Source organism: Gigantopelta aegis, chromosome 3 (assembly GCF_016097555.1).
Source record: "Gigantopelta aegis isolate Gae_Host chromosome 3, Gae_host_genome, whole genome shotgun sequence".
Taxonomy (NCBI): Eukaryota; Metazoa; Mollusca; class Gastropoda; order Neomphalida; family Peltospiridae; genus Gigantopelta; species Gigantopelta aegis.
The window spans coordinates 87,285,361-87,300,590 of NC_054701.1; the positions used below are offsets into that span (position 1 = coordinate 87,285,361).

The 15,230-nt window shown below is 37.6% G+C and overlaps 1 protein-coding gene across 4 annotated transcripts in view; it reads left to right on the plus strand.

Annotated features, from left to right (window-relative positions):
• LOC121369254 (peregrin-like) overlaps positions 1-15,230 on the plus strand; it is a 57,781-nt gene that overhangs the window by 15,134 nt on the left and 27,417 nt on the right. For all 4 annotated transcript variants that reach the window (XM_041494213.1, XM_041494214.1, XM_041494216.1 and 1 more), the window contains exons 6-7: positions 8,310-8,438; positions 11,789-11,977. In XM_041494213.1, the coding sequence (XP_041350147.1) occupies positions 8,310-8,438; positions 11,789-11,977 (318 nt within the window). The remainder of the gene's footprint in view (positions 1-8,309; positions 8,439-11,788; positions 11,978-15,230) is intronic.

A 15,230-nucleotide genomic window follows, 5' to 3' on the forward strand; every position in this document is an offset into this window, starting at 1 on the left:
TCTTTGATCAACCTGACTTGTAAAACAGCATAAATGACGTAATAATATAATAAACTATTTAACTAAATATATTTCAAGTTGCATTAACGGAACAAAATGGGGTTATAGTATTTTTCTCTGTTAAATAATCCAAAGGAAAAATGTACACTATTAGGCCTATTGGTATGCTACGTTGGATCAAAAACGACAACCCACGATACCTAAGTGATAATTTTCTTTTCTTTGGGACTACGTAATTGGTCAGTTCTGTGGTTGTAGATGGAAAAGTCTACTTAATCAATAGTTTTACAGAACTATTTACAGTAATAAACCATGTCCATTACGATTTTAGGGGCGACAGGTAATATTCCACAATACCGGTATGTATTTTGTGTCTAGACAGCGTCAATTAATTGGCTCGTCTGGTTACCAATCAAATACACACCTGCCAATCAGAAATCACAGGTAGAAGCAACTAACAGCATAGACCAATTAACTAAGAAAACACTCCGTGTATCATTTCAGTACGTAGGTTAATGCATGGGAAAAACATTGTTAATTGTTTCGACTTGTTGTGTAGCCACTTTGACAATGGTATTTTATTTTGTATTGAAAAATAATATATATAGTGCTGGATATACTTACTGTTGGCTTACTGGGATATGTATTATTACAGAACATTGCAATGTATGACTATTTATTATCCCGCAAAAACCAGGTAGATTGTGTTTTTCTAGTTCTAAGGCTCATTCCTGACGTGACGCGTTAAGTATTACGTAACCACCAGCTCGACAGAGGGCGTACTCACTGAGATGGTACAAAATGGCTGCGCCCGTTATATATAATAGTCGTCACATTTAACCGTTTTATTAATTAACTATACGATTATACGTGTTGATATTAAGCAATAATGTGCATTATATACTCTTCAAAAGAAGAAACGCAAAACCACATTGTCGTAACATTTGGAGAATTGATTTAATTATTGAATGGTGAGTCCGATAATTACCAAATGTTGCAGGATTGTTCACAATTCACTCTAGTCCATTGTGAGTAAGTGATAGGACACACCACCAAGGTCAAGGTCATCTGGAGTCAATACCGGGTGTGGCCTCCGTGTGTGTTGACAACTGCCTGGCACCGCCTGCCCATTGAAGCAACCAGAGTACGGATGACGTCCCGGGGGATGGTGGCCCACTCGGCCTGCAAGGCTGCTGCCAGCTCGGGCAGGGTCTGGGGCTGTGGTTGTCGCTGTCGGAGGCGTCGGTCCAACTCGTCCCATAGATGCTCAATTGGGTTCAAATCCGGTGATATCGATGGCCAAGGAAGGACATTAATGTTGTTGTTCTGTAGGAAAGCCGTTGTGAGACGTGCTGTGTGAGGCCTGGCGTTGTCATGTTGGAACACTGCGTTGGCGTTGGCCATAACTGGAACGATGTGTGGCCGGAGGATCTGGTCAATGTAGCCCTGTGCATTCAGGTTGCCCTGCACGTGGACCAGGTCAGTTCTGCCAGTGTGTGAGATGGCTGCCCACACCATGACACTACCCCCGCCGAATCTGTCCACTTCCTGCACGCAGTTTGCCGCATAACGTTCACCACGACGCCTATACACGCGACATCTTCCATCATGACGTCGGAGCAGAAATCGGGACTCGTCACTGAACCACACCTGTCTCCATCGCAGTTGAGGCCATTGTCGATGAATCTGGCACCACTGCAGTCGGAGTCGACGGTGTTGTGGTGTTAAGATGACACCTCGAACTGGACGTCTGGCACGAATTCCTACCTCACGTAGGCGGTTCCGTACGGTCTGGTCGGATATCCTGCGCAAACCTGGTATTGCTGCGGCTGTGGAGGTGGCAGTAGTCAATCGTTCCCGAAGGTGGCGTACCCGGATGTAGCGGTCCTGCCCGGGGTAGTGACCCGTGGTCGACCGGATCTAGGGAGGTCACGTGTTGATCCATGTTGCTGGTAACGGTCCCACAGTCTGGAGATGGTGCTTGGGGACACATGGAATGCCCTGGCAACGGCCGTTCTGGATTCGCCTGTGTCTAGTCGGCCGATGGCATTGTTTCTCTGCGGTTCACTGAGACGTGGCATGTCCTGGATTGTCAACTGTCGGCCAGATACAGAGGCCAGGCAAGCGAACACCCTGCACTTTTATACTGTCGGTGTTCATGTTGCACGTGCAGACAACGCACGTGCAGTGGTGACATGGTTTGCACGTGGCTGCGTTTTTGCGAATATTCACATTTTGGAACTTTATTGTACAGTAGCTGCGTTTTATCGAATGTAACCGTGGGAATGTGTTTGGGACATGCAATGACCTTATATTCACAAAGCATGAACCGGTAGGAAACATAAAATCGGAGTTATAACCCATTTGTACCCTTTTGCGTTTCTTTTTTTGAAGAGTATATATCGTTAAATATGCATACCAGGCCAAATGCCTTAATTGTCCTATCCTTTAACCTTTAGACTACTGGATTAATTTTTGACAAAAACCACATTGAGTGGGTACAAGTTTATAATTTTTACTCGCATATATTCACTTAAATGTTTTATAAATACATCAGGGCTTCTAGATTATGGTAGCCCCACTCCCATGGCTAGTGATATTCAATGTTGGGCTAGTAAATAACTACTATTGCAGTGCCTGACGGCTAGTGAATTTGTTTTGGTCAAATGTTGCAGTTAAGTCTATTTTGTAAATATGAATATCCTGCCCCCATACCATTCCCCCAATGTTAGTGTTTTTAAGCTCTATCTCCCTCTAAGAATCTTTAGGTGTCATATCTGATTATTACTATTATTTAGAAAAATTGTATTAACTTAAAGTGAAGTAGGGCTAGTGATTTTTTTTATCATAGCTAGTACATTTTTTAAATCACTGATCCCATGGCTAGTGGATTTTATAAAGATTCTAGAAGCCCTGAATACATAAAATAAAGTTCATATTTGAATTGGTATGTATTATTTTCGTGGGTTTTTCAAATTTTTATATTTTAGATCAATTAATGTTGATTAAAATTGGGCAAAAAAATTGAAAAAGTCACGTTTACTTAAGGCATTTGTGGCCAGCTGTCCAGTATTTATATCCATTATTCCCAATAACTAGTTTTCTGACCAGAATTTTAAAAAAGAAGAACAAGAACTGCAATTCATATCCCAATATTTGGTGATTTTCTTTGTTGGTAAAACGATCAAATTTATTATCAAATTAGCCGTTACAATCAGCTATTGATCCATGAAAATGACCACGCCGTGCTGCCATTGTTGTCAAGCAAAAATATCTGCTGAAAACTACTTTTTTAACTAAAAAATCCAAGGTATTTTCCAAAACAAAAAACAAAAACCTAAAGCAGCCATAGTGTCAGTGTTTCCCCGTGTTGTATTTCCGGTGAGAGTCATATGCAAAATGGTGGGGAAATATGAATTGGAGAATGCACTGTATACAGTGTACAGTATGTCGACTGGTGTGACGTCGGGTGAGATATCAGAAGGTTAAAATGTCGTTTTTATCCTGCAATGATTAGAATTTGCCATTCGACCTGAGCAGGATAAAGCCAAAAGCTTAAGGCAGTAACTAAGTTTTTTTAGTTATCCTGCAATACAGTTGGAATAGTAAAATTTTTTTTATTTATTCCAGATTTTGAAAACAAATTGAGTACCACCAATCTAGCAAGGATTAAGTTTTGTATCTTTATTGTGACACAAAACGTTTGTATATAATACTATACTGAAACAAATGATTTAAAGAGTATGTTATTGAAAATACAGTTTGAAATACTCCAGGCGAGTCAGGCTTATGTCACATTAACTATATGAGAATAAATTAGAAAATACAATTACCATGTTGATATAGTCATTTAAAACATTAATGGCTCCAATCTTCTGCTTAAAAATATTGCACAAACATTTTTTGATGACTTGAATATTTACTTATATATGGGGTATTTCAAGTTGTGAGTAGAATTTTGTTATCTGTAACAGTACATTTTTTGTTTGTATTGATTTATTCTCCCAGCATAATGCTGCATTATTATCTGAAAAAATGAAAATGGTGTAATGACTTTTATGTACCTGCAAAGTAAATTGTAATGGTCATTTGAGGATAAACTAAGTCATGTTGCATAATAATTAGTACCATTTAACTAGTGGAAATCTCTATAATAAAAGTGAATTTTTCTGAACACAGAGCAGTGTCACCAAACGAAGGGCCAAAACAGCTATCAAGGCCAGTAGATTATTTACTAGGACACATGTAAGCCGTAGTCTTGCAGATCTGTAGGGAAGATTATCCATGTGATTACTTCTATAATCTGTATTAACACCATGCACTTTTTCTGTGCTCTTTTGAACCTACGATTTGCCCAGGGGTGGTATTTATGTTGATCAGTTAATTTTACAAGTTTCTTGATCAAACTGAACTACAGTACTTACCGTATGTTGAAGTTCACCCAAACAAATTTATATTTCCAATATTTTCTTTACTTAATGTTATTCATTCCCTGTTTTCATGACCGGCCTCGGTGGGGTCATGGTTAGGCCATCGGTCTACAGGCTGGTAGGTACTGGGTTCGGATCCCAGTCGAGGCATGGGATTTTTAATCCAGATACCGACTCCAAACCCTGAGTGAGTGCTCTGCAAGGCTCAATGGGTAGGTGTAAACCACTTGCACCGACCAGTGGTCCATAACTGGTTCAACAAAGGCCATGGTTTGTGCTATCCTGCCTGTGGGAAGCACAAATAAAAGATCCCTTGCTGCTAATCGGAAAGAGTAGCCCATTTAGTGGCGACAGCAGGTTTCCTCTCAAAATCTGTGTGGTCCTTAACCATATGTCTGACGCCATTTAACCGTAAATAAAATGTGTTGAGTGTGTCGTTAAATAAAACATTTCTTCTTCTTCCCTGTTTTCATATATTGTGCATTTGTAATATTATTAATAGTTAAATAATTCAGTTGAGAGAAAATATTTCATAGGTATTTGACTACACATGTCTATTATTAGTTCTCGATAACTTATTGTGAATATTTTTAAAAACAATATTGTTAGTTTTAACTTTATGCTGCACTATGCCACTGAATAATATACTTTAATGTCTGACTATGAAAAGCTAACAAACAGATTAATATTACACTGTATGTTAATAAGTTATATATTGTTATTACTGTTACGTAATATTTCTTTCATATTAATGGAAATTAAGTTTCATATAGGCAGTTTTGTAACAACATTACATCATTTCTTTTCAAATATTTTTATAAAACCAATCTTGTTTAATAACTCCATTTTTAAATTTCACTTGAATGGGTTTTTTAAAGTTGATATTGAAATTGAAATTGATATTGGTAGGGGGATAGACTAAATTTACAAGCAAATCTTTCACAAAACATCTTTTCTGACTTTGTTTACTTTACACTATATTTAATGCTAACATTGCCAGTAGGCTATTCTACATGTACATGTAATGGTATCTGATAACCCATGGAAAGAGGAACATGTACAAACAGTCAGTTCACTTTTCTGCATCAGAAGGCCAACTAAGGCGAAATGTCAGTGTGTATATTGTGTACACAGTGTGTATATCTGACAGTCAGGCTGGGGATTCCCCAATGACTGGTTCAATACAGGTGATGAACTACCTCATGGGGAGATGCGGTCCATTTTGATCTCACTGACTCACAGATTTCCAAGACCAAGACCAAAGTGGGTTTAACATGCACATTCAGAGCAAGCTCCTGGGCACAAGTGCTGGCTCCTCCTCCGTCCAGGACAGGAACAGACTTCCTACTTAGTTCTTTATAACAATTGAGGTGTGACCCAGTTAATGCAATAGGTGGTTCACTGCTTAAAATACACTCTGTTATGTAAGCTTGCAGGCAGTTGTTGCAGTCGTTTACCTTATATCATTTGTCCCCTAATGACCGGCCTCGGTGGCCTCGTGGTTAGGCCATCGGTCTATAGGCTGTTAGGCATTGGGTTCGGATCCCAGTCGAGGCATGGGATTTTTAATCCAGATACCGACTCCAAACCCTGAGTGAGTGTTCCACAAGGCTCAATGGGTAGGTGTAAACCACTTGCATCGACCAGTGATCCATAACTGGTTCAACAAAGGACATGGTTTGTGCTATCCTGCCTGTGGGAAGCGCAAATAAAAGATCCCTTGCTGCTAATTGGAAAGAGTAGCCCATGTAGTGGTTTCCTCTCAAAATCTGTGTGGTCCTTAACCATATGTCTGACGCCATATAACCGTAAATAAAATATGTTGAGTGTGTCGTTAAATAAAATATTTCTTTCTTGTCCCCTAATGCTCCAACTGGAGAGGATTACAGGTTCTGTCTCTGTCTGTCCATGCAGCTGTCTGTCTGAGAAACATAGTTTTCAGGACTTTAAAAAATAAAAAATTGAGTTGTTTTTGAAGGTTATGACCCTTGAACTTAGGAGATTCAATAATGAAAAAAACAGAATCATATTATTAAATGAGCAAATACAACATCTATGTTTTGTTGTACTACTACAGCTGTTTATTTTATTCTCCCAGTTAGGGTTTTGCCTATGCATGTTGTTTAACAGACCTCCAGTAAATAGTTTTATAATAATTAGACATGCATGTGACAGATCCATTGTTGGGCACATCTGGCCACAGTGGTGACCTGTACACACACAAAAACAACAAGCTTCTGGCCATGGCCACGATCTTAGCCGCAAGTTACATAAATAGACTGGTCTCCTTTCAGTACTGTGGTGTCTGGCCGGTCACAGTCATGACTTGACTCTCAATGCGTCAATTACTCTTCCCATGGGATGGACCCCCTTCAAACGATGTTAAGCTTGGACAGCCTGTCTCGTTTCGGAGGGGAATGATCTTTTGTAATGCTTGTTAACACGGGACATGACCATTTCATTATTTTGCCGATTCCTTGTGTTGGCTTTGATGAAGACCAATATATGATTACGCTGTATTTAAAATGATGTTCTAATCAGTTGTTTCATTGTTATTTCATTTCATTTCTTTTGGGTACACTTAAAATATTTGATTTTATTTCATTTGGAAATTGGATAGCATGGACCACAAATATTGTTTGAACAAATATACATGTAGTCCAAAATATTAATACTTAATGTTTCTGCCAGATGGTAAAACAGGTATGGTGCCATACCAGGGGTCGAATTTTACGCTATTCCGCAAATAGTAAATTTCGAAATGGAATAGTAAAACAATTCTTCCAATATTCCGTCATAAAAGTGAAAATAAAGCACGGAATACCGAAAATCGCCTGCGACTAGTCTGCTTACGCTTTTTCTTCAGCTATATTTTTTCTGCAGAACAAATCCTCGTGCTACTAAGACCTTTCTCATGCACTTACCGATACAAAATAAACATCTTTTTGATTGAGACTAATGTTTGGAGTGAGTTCATTTGTAATTCCAGCTAATACGCAGTAATAATGCATAGACTGGTATATAAACAATTGTTCGTTACGCAATGTTGTACAGGGCGACGTAGCACAGTCAGGAAAACTAGTGGTACATTAATAATTGAAGGGATAATACATTTTTAGACGGAATAGTGTTTTTTGAAATTCACTATTCCTTTGGGATAATGGTAAACAAAATTAAACTTCAACCCCTGCATACCCCAAAAATTTGCTGATTTAAAAAAACAAAAAACCTTTTGACAAAATTAATTAATTACTCATATCACTACTGTATGGTTTTCTTAACCCTAACCCTAAATGTAACCCCTGTTGACTGGTTGGATTCAATTCCATAGCACCATACCCAAAAATGTCTTTCTGGCTGACACACTGACTCAAGAGTATCTTTTTAAAATTAAGTTCTTACCTTTTGAAATCTGTTTTTTTCTCTTCTCAACTGCTTACTGCTCAGATTTAATAAATGGAGTCTGCCATATTTTACATTCGTCCAGACCAAATAATAATGCAGACTGAATGTAGCACCAATTTTGGGTCGGAAATTCCCCAAATTTAATGCCTGTTTAAGAATTCAATTGTTAGTTAAACTTTGATAAACAGTTACACTGACATCCTGGTAATAATATGTTTGGCCCTATAACCAAAATTTTATTAAGAGAACCTGAAACTGAGGGTTTAAACATTTGACGGCTACATTTATATGCATTCTGTTCAAATTATGGAATTGCTCTTTGTGTGGGGAAAAACAAAACAGTAAGTTTGACTAGCCATCAGTCAGAATTTGCTAGAAGGCTGACAGTTATTTTAGGCCCAGTTTAAGGCATGAGTAACTTGCTAATAATGAGCTTTGAAGGCTTGGTTAATAAAAGAGTTGTGTGTTTTGTAGATACGCATTCACCAACTGGCCACTGAGTTTGAGCTGCAACCGTTCGTGATTCTTCTACGTCAGACACTCGACCAACTCCAGGAGCGAGATACCTCCAACGTCTTCGCAGAACCTGTGTCTCTTAAAGAGGTAAATATTTAATTGTCTTGATCGTTTAATTATAGAATTTGTTACAGACTATGGACAAAACCAGTAGTTGTATGAGGGATGTGATTTTTCAGCTTCTTATCTCATTGCAGCTTCTTTCTTTTTGGATACTGAAACATGTATACTTATATAATAAAGAGGTTTCAGCTTTTTATAGATCATTTGAGCTTTTATTTTTAAATGAGGTATCACACCCCTGGGTATGCTTCAAACTTCTCACTTTAGTTGTTGATTTGGCAGCACCTTTCAAATGGTATTCTTACAAATGAATGTGTGTGTGTGTGTGTGTTCAGTTCAGTTCAGTTCAGTTCAGTTCAGTTCAGTTCAGTTCATTGTAAATGAGTTTCTTTTCTGTTAAGATGGTTTATATGTAAACATGTGAAGAGCAAGGAAACATTAACTTCTCTATTCAAAAGAACTAAAGTTAGTACAAGAGTTTGTGTGAATACAAGATCAGTAAGGATTGCCAACGAAAATGCTATTTTTTCTTTTGTTTCAGTTGTCTGAATAACAAACCTATCAGTTTAGATTCTTACTTTTGAACATGGTAAAGAATGCCTCAAAAACACAGAGGCAAAGTCCCGTCCGTAGTTTGAACTTGATTTATAATGCATGTGCTGACATAACACATGCACCTGCACTCGCTCACAGTCTACATCACAACCGTTAACCGCGGCCACACAGATTGGGGCTGTTAAAGTGTTGATAAACCAGACAACAGACTGTTCTTACTCCTGATGCACTTTGTTTTTGTTTTCATCTTGGCTATATTGGTGACTGTTATTAATATTACATCTTGCGGTACAACGTGAAGAACTCCCATTCAAGTTATAAAACTATCCTCAATGGAACTTTCAAGTAGTTCATGATATCTTCTTGTCTTTTCTTCAAGCATAGACTGTCTATTTTCAAATTGGTAACTTTTTTCTAGCAAATTCCTCAAAATAAATTTCTGTTTGGAACACATGTTTGCTTTGTTTTTATTATTTTCTAGGGAATATGTTTTGGAAAACAGCCTACATGTTTCTTTTTCATGATCTGAAGTAGTTTGCTTTACGTTGTATTCACCGAGTTGGTGGATGTTGTATCGTGTATGGCACATTGTAAATGCAAAAGTCAGATAACGGGTAACAGCTCAAAATCAGTTCATAAATTAAGATCAGTATAATGTGTAATATAGAGGTGCTGGTGATTGATTTGGTATTATTAAAGATTAATAATTAATAATAAAAACAATACACTTAAAACTATATGTCAGATGTTGACAAAGTTTGTTTGTTTTGTTTAATAACAATGCAGATGTCAAACATCTTTTTTATACACTTACTTCTAGACTGCACATATGATGGCCTTTGATATATACCTGGCACTGGTTGGAACCTGGGGGGAAAAACAGAGAATGTGGGTCCTGAGGAGATTTGAACAACTAGGACTGTAGTACATTAGTAATTACTGTGCACATGTACAGTCTTTGTAATAATGTATTGCAAAGACTGCATTGATGTTCACTATAAAGCAGTTATTACAATTATATCGAAATACAGCCAGACAACAGTGTTGTAAAGATGGCATTATTGTGTCCATCGTGTAAAGAATTAAATATTCAGAATATGTCCGACTCGGTGAATCTGATATCACCTTTCAGACTTTTATTAATTAATCTTACTGCTATAGCAAAAGTCCTGCAGCGTTACTTCTTCATCTTTGAGACTTTTGACAGAGTGACAGTTGTTCAATTTGCTACAAATAAATGCTTTTTAATTTGTCAGTGTGCGAATGGTGCTCTGTGTTACAAGACGGTTGGTTGTAATTGAGATTGGGGACAGGTTTTTTCTTTGTTGTGCCAACCATTAATCACCTGCAATTGGCATGTCTAATTCAAGTAATTGACTCGCCAGATTTGATTAATGAATATTTGAAATCTTTTCATTGACATTCCGATTGATTCAGTGAGTGCTTGTTACAAAAGAAAAAATGTCATAGAACTCAATATTCTTACCTTTGTCTGTTGTAACATTTTGGTATGTAGAGATTATTTTGTCACTGAATGTTTTTTATTGATGCATATTTTAGTACTGTAACCAAGCTTAAAAACCCCCACACTGCTCAAAATATTGCTATCTTGATGTTAGAATTATATTGTCGATAAAAGTGTCATTGTAGACTAGTAAATTGTTAGTTTCTACACAATAATTGCCTTTGTTTAAATATTTGGTGTTTAAAGCTTTTTTAATGATTAAACATTCAAATTAAAAAATTTTAAGTTGTTTTGAATATCAGTGTCTGTATGTTCAGTGTGTTTCCGATTGTAAAGGCACTGATTTTCCACGATTGTGGAATCGCAGAAATACCTAATCTGAAATGGAATTCCCAATTTTTTTCCAAAACATATTTACTTTTAAATGGTGCATTGTATTAATTAAAATTTATTTCTGAACTAGAAATTATGGACAGCGACATCAGCCTGTGCTCTGATATGACACTAGTACCTTTGTATGTTACGCCAAATGTTTAATGTAGTGCATCTAGATGTTTTACCAGTCGTGTTTTCTTTGCATATTCCCGTCGATTTAACAGGAGGAACTGAACATTGTGAACTAAAATTCTCCGACATTTACTCAAGTGAAAGATTTATTATATAGTGTTTGCCTATTAATTTATATTTGCCATATTTCCAATCTCACAAAGGAATGCAGTATTTGCATACTGTATGCCAGGCTTTGTTAAAAATAAATGATACAAGTGAAGTGGTTTGTAATGTGATCGGTTTTAATTATTTTCCGGATAGTTTCGTAAAGAATACCGAGAATGTCCGAAGTCTGCATATTCACAAGTTAAATTGCTGTTTTCACTGACATGTTTTGCCTCATTGTATATTTATTTATTTTATACAAACACTTAATTGCAATGTGTGTGTGTGTGTGTGAATGGAACAAGAACGGAATTTGTAAAATTCTTATATGGAAAAGGGATAAATATGAAACAAAAAATCAGTGCCCCTATGATTGTCTTAATCAGTTAATGTCTGTAGAAGCTGAAACTTCATTTTATTTCCAAATTTTTATGTTTTTGTAGATAAGTAATTATTGGCGGGTAAAATCCGGTTTAAGCTACTGCAGAGCTTGTGACGCAAATATTCAGAGCAAGAAAATGCTGTTAATACATAAAGGCACTATAAGTAGTTAGAAACATGTTGCAATGGCAGCAAATGGAGGACAGTTTCTTTAAGACTGCATTATATAAAGATAAAGCAGCTATGTAGTACCAAGGATGCTTGTGTTTATACATCTGGGAATTAGTTATTTCCTAAACCTGAGACATTTTTCAAACAGGTTCCCGACTACTTGGAATACATCGATAAACCCATGGACTTCAAGACGATGCGTAACAAGGTTGATGGGCACCAGTACAAGACGGTGGACGAGTTCCAGGCTGACTTTGAGCTGATGATCAAGAACTGTATGATGTACAATGCAAAGGACACCATGTTCTTCAGGGCAGCGGTCAAGCTCCGTGACCAGGTTTGTTCCATTGTCTTTGGCTTTAGTTCTAAGGCTTGAAATAGCGGCCTGCAAAAAGCAGTCCATTTTTTAGACCTAGCACGTAAAATAGAAAGTCACCTGCTAACATGACCAAAAAAATCACAGGCTATTTTTTCAAGAGAGATGTTTGTACAATTATCTCATCTGACATTTGGCGAAAATTGTGTTATATTTTAATTCCATAATGCTATGAAATCAATTTCAGAGGTAATAATTATTTTTACACACGATAGTCTACATACCAAACCCTGACCTCACCCTGTAGGTCATGTTTTATTTTTATACAGCTATCTGATTTTTTTTGATATTTTTTTATTCATATCAGTTTGGTTTACCCCATATAGTGTAATATTACAAGCTAAATGCTTGTTTTTTTTTTACCACTTAATTAATATTCATGACGTTTGCCATTGTGAACAGTAAATGACACCTTGTCAGTCTGCCATCAGGGCTTAGAGTGCTCGAGTCATATTAATAGTTATTTACGGCATCAGTTAGGCTTATGGTTTTCAGATCATTAAGCACATAATTTGTGCTGGCTTAGAATGTTCATTAGTGTAGTTAGGCATTTTGAAATTGTTGTTTCAAAGTAATCTAGATGGTCGAAGTTAATTACATTCAGACAACAGTGCTTGCTAATAATAGGTCTAGTGTTAATGTTGTGTTGTTCAATTATTTTTTTCCTCATAGCTTCTTGTGGAATGTTAATTAAGAAACCAGAGATGCAGTTACCTTTTCTAGTGTAGACAAGATACTGCAAAATTTAATTATGCATGATCATTTATTTCTAAAACTTGTGTGCAATAAATAATACTGCTGGAGGTGGAAAGTTCTGTTAAATGTGGTTAGGTGTGATAAATGCATCAGAGTGGAATGTAGCAGGATTGAAGCACTTGTTGGATTTTTTTATTTTTTAAAAAATCATTCCACTTGAAAAAAGAGAAAATCCTTTAAAAAAAAAACATTTTTGGAATCTGATAAATGCTTTGAAGTTAATAGCTGAAATTTAAAAGTGTGTTCCCTACAAAAGGGTCATTAATGTGTTTTAAACTTCTGACTACTGCAGGCGAGATATCTCGCCCGACGTCACGTCAGTCGATATACTGTACACTGTATACAGTGCATTCCCCAATTCATATTTCCCGCCGTTTTGCACACGACACTCACCGGAAACGGAAATATAATTAAAGAAAAAAGTTTTTTTTTCAAAATGGTGGTTTTTGTTTAGATTTTTTCAGTTGAAAATACCTTGAAATTTTGAGTTCAAAAAGTGGTTTTCGGCAAGTATTTTCTCTTGACAACAATGGCGGCACGTCGCGGTAATTTTCAGGGATCGATAGCTGATTGTAACAGCTAATTTGATAATAAATTTGATCGTTTTACCAACAACGAAAATTACCAAATATTGCAATATGAATGGTAGTTCGGTTTTAAAAAAAAAATCTGGTCAGAAAACCACTGTTATCGGGAATAATGGACATAAATACTGGACAGCTGGCCACAAATGCCCGTAAGTAAACGCAACTTTTTCGATTTTTTGCCTAATTTTAATCACCATTAGCCGATCTAAAATAATAAAAATTTCAAAAAAAGACACGAAAATAATACTTACCGATTCATATATGAACTTTATTTCATGTATTTATGAAACATTTAAGTGAATATATGTGAGTAAAAATTATAAACTTGTACCCACTCAACGTGGTTTTTGTTCAAAATTAATCCAGTAGTCTAAAGGTTAATGCACATATTTGTAATTACCACTTAGAAAATTAAATTAAGTGATTTAGCTTCATTTGTATTTTTTAAAAACCCAATCTAGCAGATCCACAATATACTTAATAATTTGGTTTTGCAACCAGAGTGGGGATGATAACTAGTTTTCTTTTACTACATATAAATTGTACTTTGCTCACATTATCTAACGTGTATTTGACTTCCCTTTGTTGCTAAGCTTTAGTGTCATTGATTTCAGTTCTATTTACCAAAGTTGAAAATCAAAGTTTATGTCACAGATTTGGCAATCTGACATATGACAGTCTTAGAGAAAACCCACTACAATTTTCTGTTAGCAGCAAGGGGTCTTTTATATATGCACGTTCACACAGGTAGGAGAACACAAACCATAACCTTTAATATACTGGTTGCAACGGGGGAAAACCCAACCAAAGAATGTCTATATTGAGGCGATCAGTCCTGCGAATGCTCTACAGACTAAGTTAGGGTCACCCATCTAGGGTGAATGCTCTACTGACTGAGCTAGGTCCCACCATCTAGGGCGAGTGCTCTACTGACTGAGCTAGGTCCCACCAACTAGGGTGATTGCTGTACAGACTGAGCTAGGTCCCACCATCTAGGGAGAATGCTCTACAGACTGAGCTAGGTCCCACCATCTAGGGTGAATGCTCTACTGACTGAGCTAGGTCCCACCATCTAGGGCAAATGCTGTACAGACTGAGCTAGGTCCCACCATCTAGGGAGAATGCTCTACAGACTGAGCTAGGTCCCACCATCTAGGGCGAGTGCTCTACTGACTGAGCTAGGTCCCACCAACTAGGGTGATTGCTGTACAGACTGAGCTAGGTCCCACCATCTAGGGAGAATGCTCTACAGACTGAGCTAGGTCCCACCATCTAGGGCAAGTGCTTTACAGACTGAGCTAGGTCCCACCATCTAGGGTGAATGCTCTACAGACTGAGCTAGGTCCCACCATCTAGGGTGAATGCTCTACAGACTGAGCTAGGTCCCACCATCTAGGGCGAATGCTCTACAGACTGAGCTAGGTCCCACCATCTAGGGTGAATGCTCTACAGACTGAGTTAGGTCCCACCATCTAGGGAGAATGCTCTACAGACTGAGCTAGGTCCCACCATCTAGGGCAAGTGCTCTACCGACTGAGCTAGGTCCCACCATCTAGGTCAAGTGCTCTACAGACTGAGCTAGGTCCATCATCTAGGGCGAATGCTCAACCGACTGAGCTAGGTCCCACCATCTAGGGCAAGTGCTGTACAGACTGAGCTAGGTCCCACCATCTAGGTCAAGTGCTCTACAGACTGAGCTAGGTCCATCATCTAGGGCGAATGCTCAACCTACTGAGCTAGGTCCCACCATCTAGGGCAAATGCTCTACAGACTGAGCTAGGTCCCACCATCTAGGGTGAATGCTCTACAGACTGAGCTAGGTCCCACCATCTAGGGTGAATGCTCTACAGACTGAGCTAGGTCCCACCATC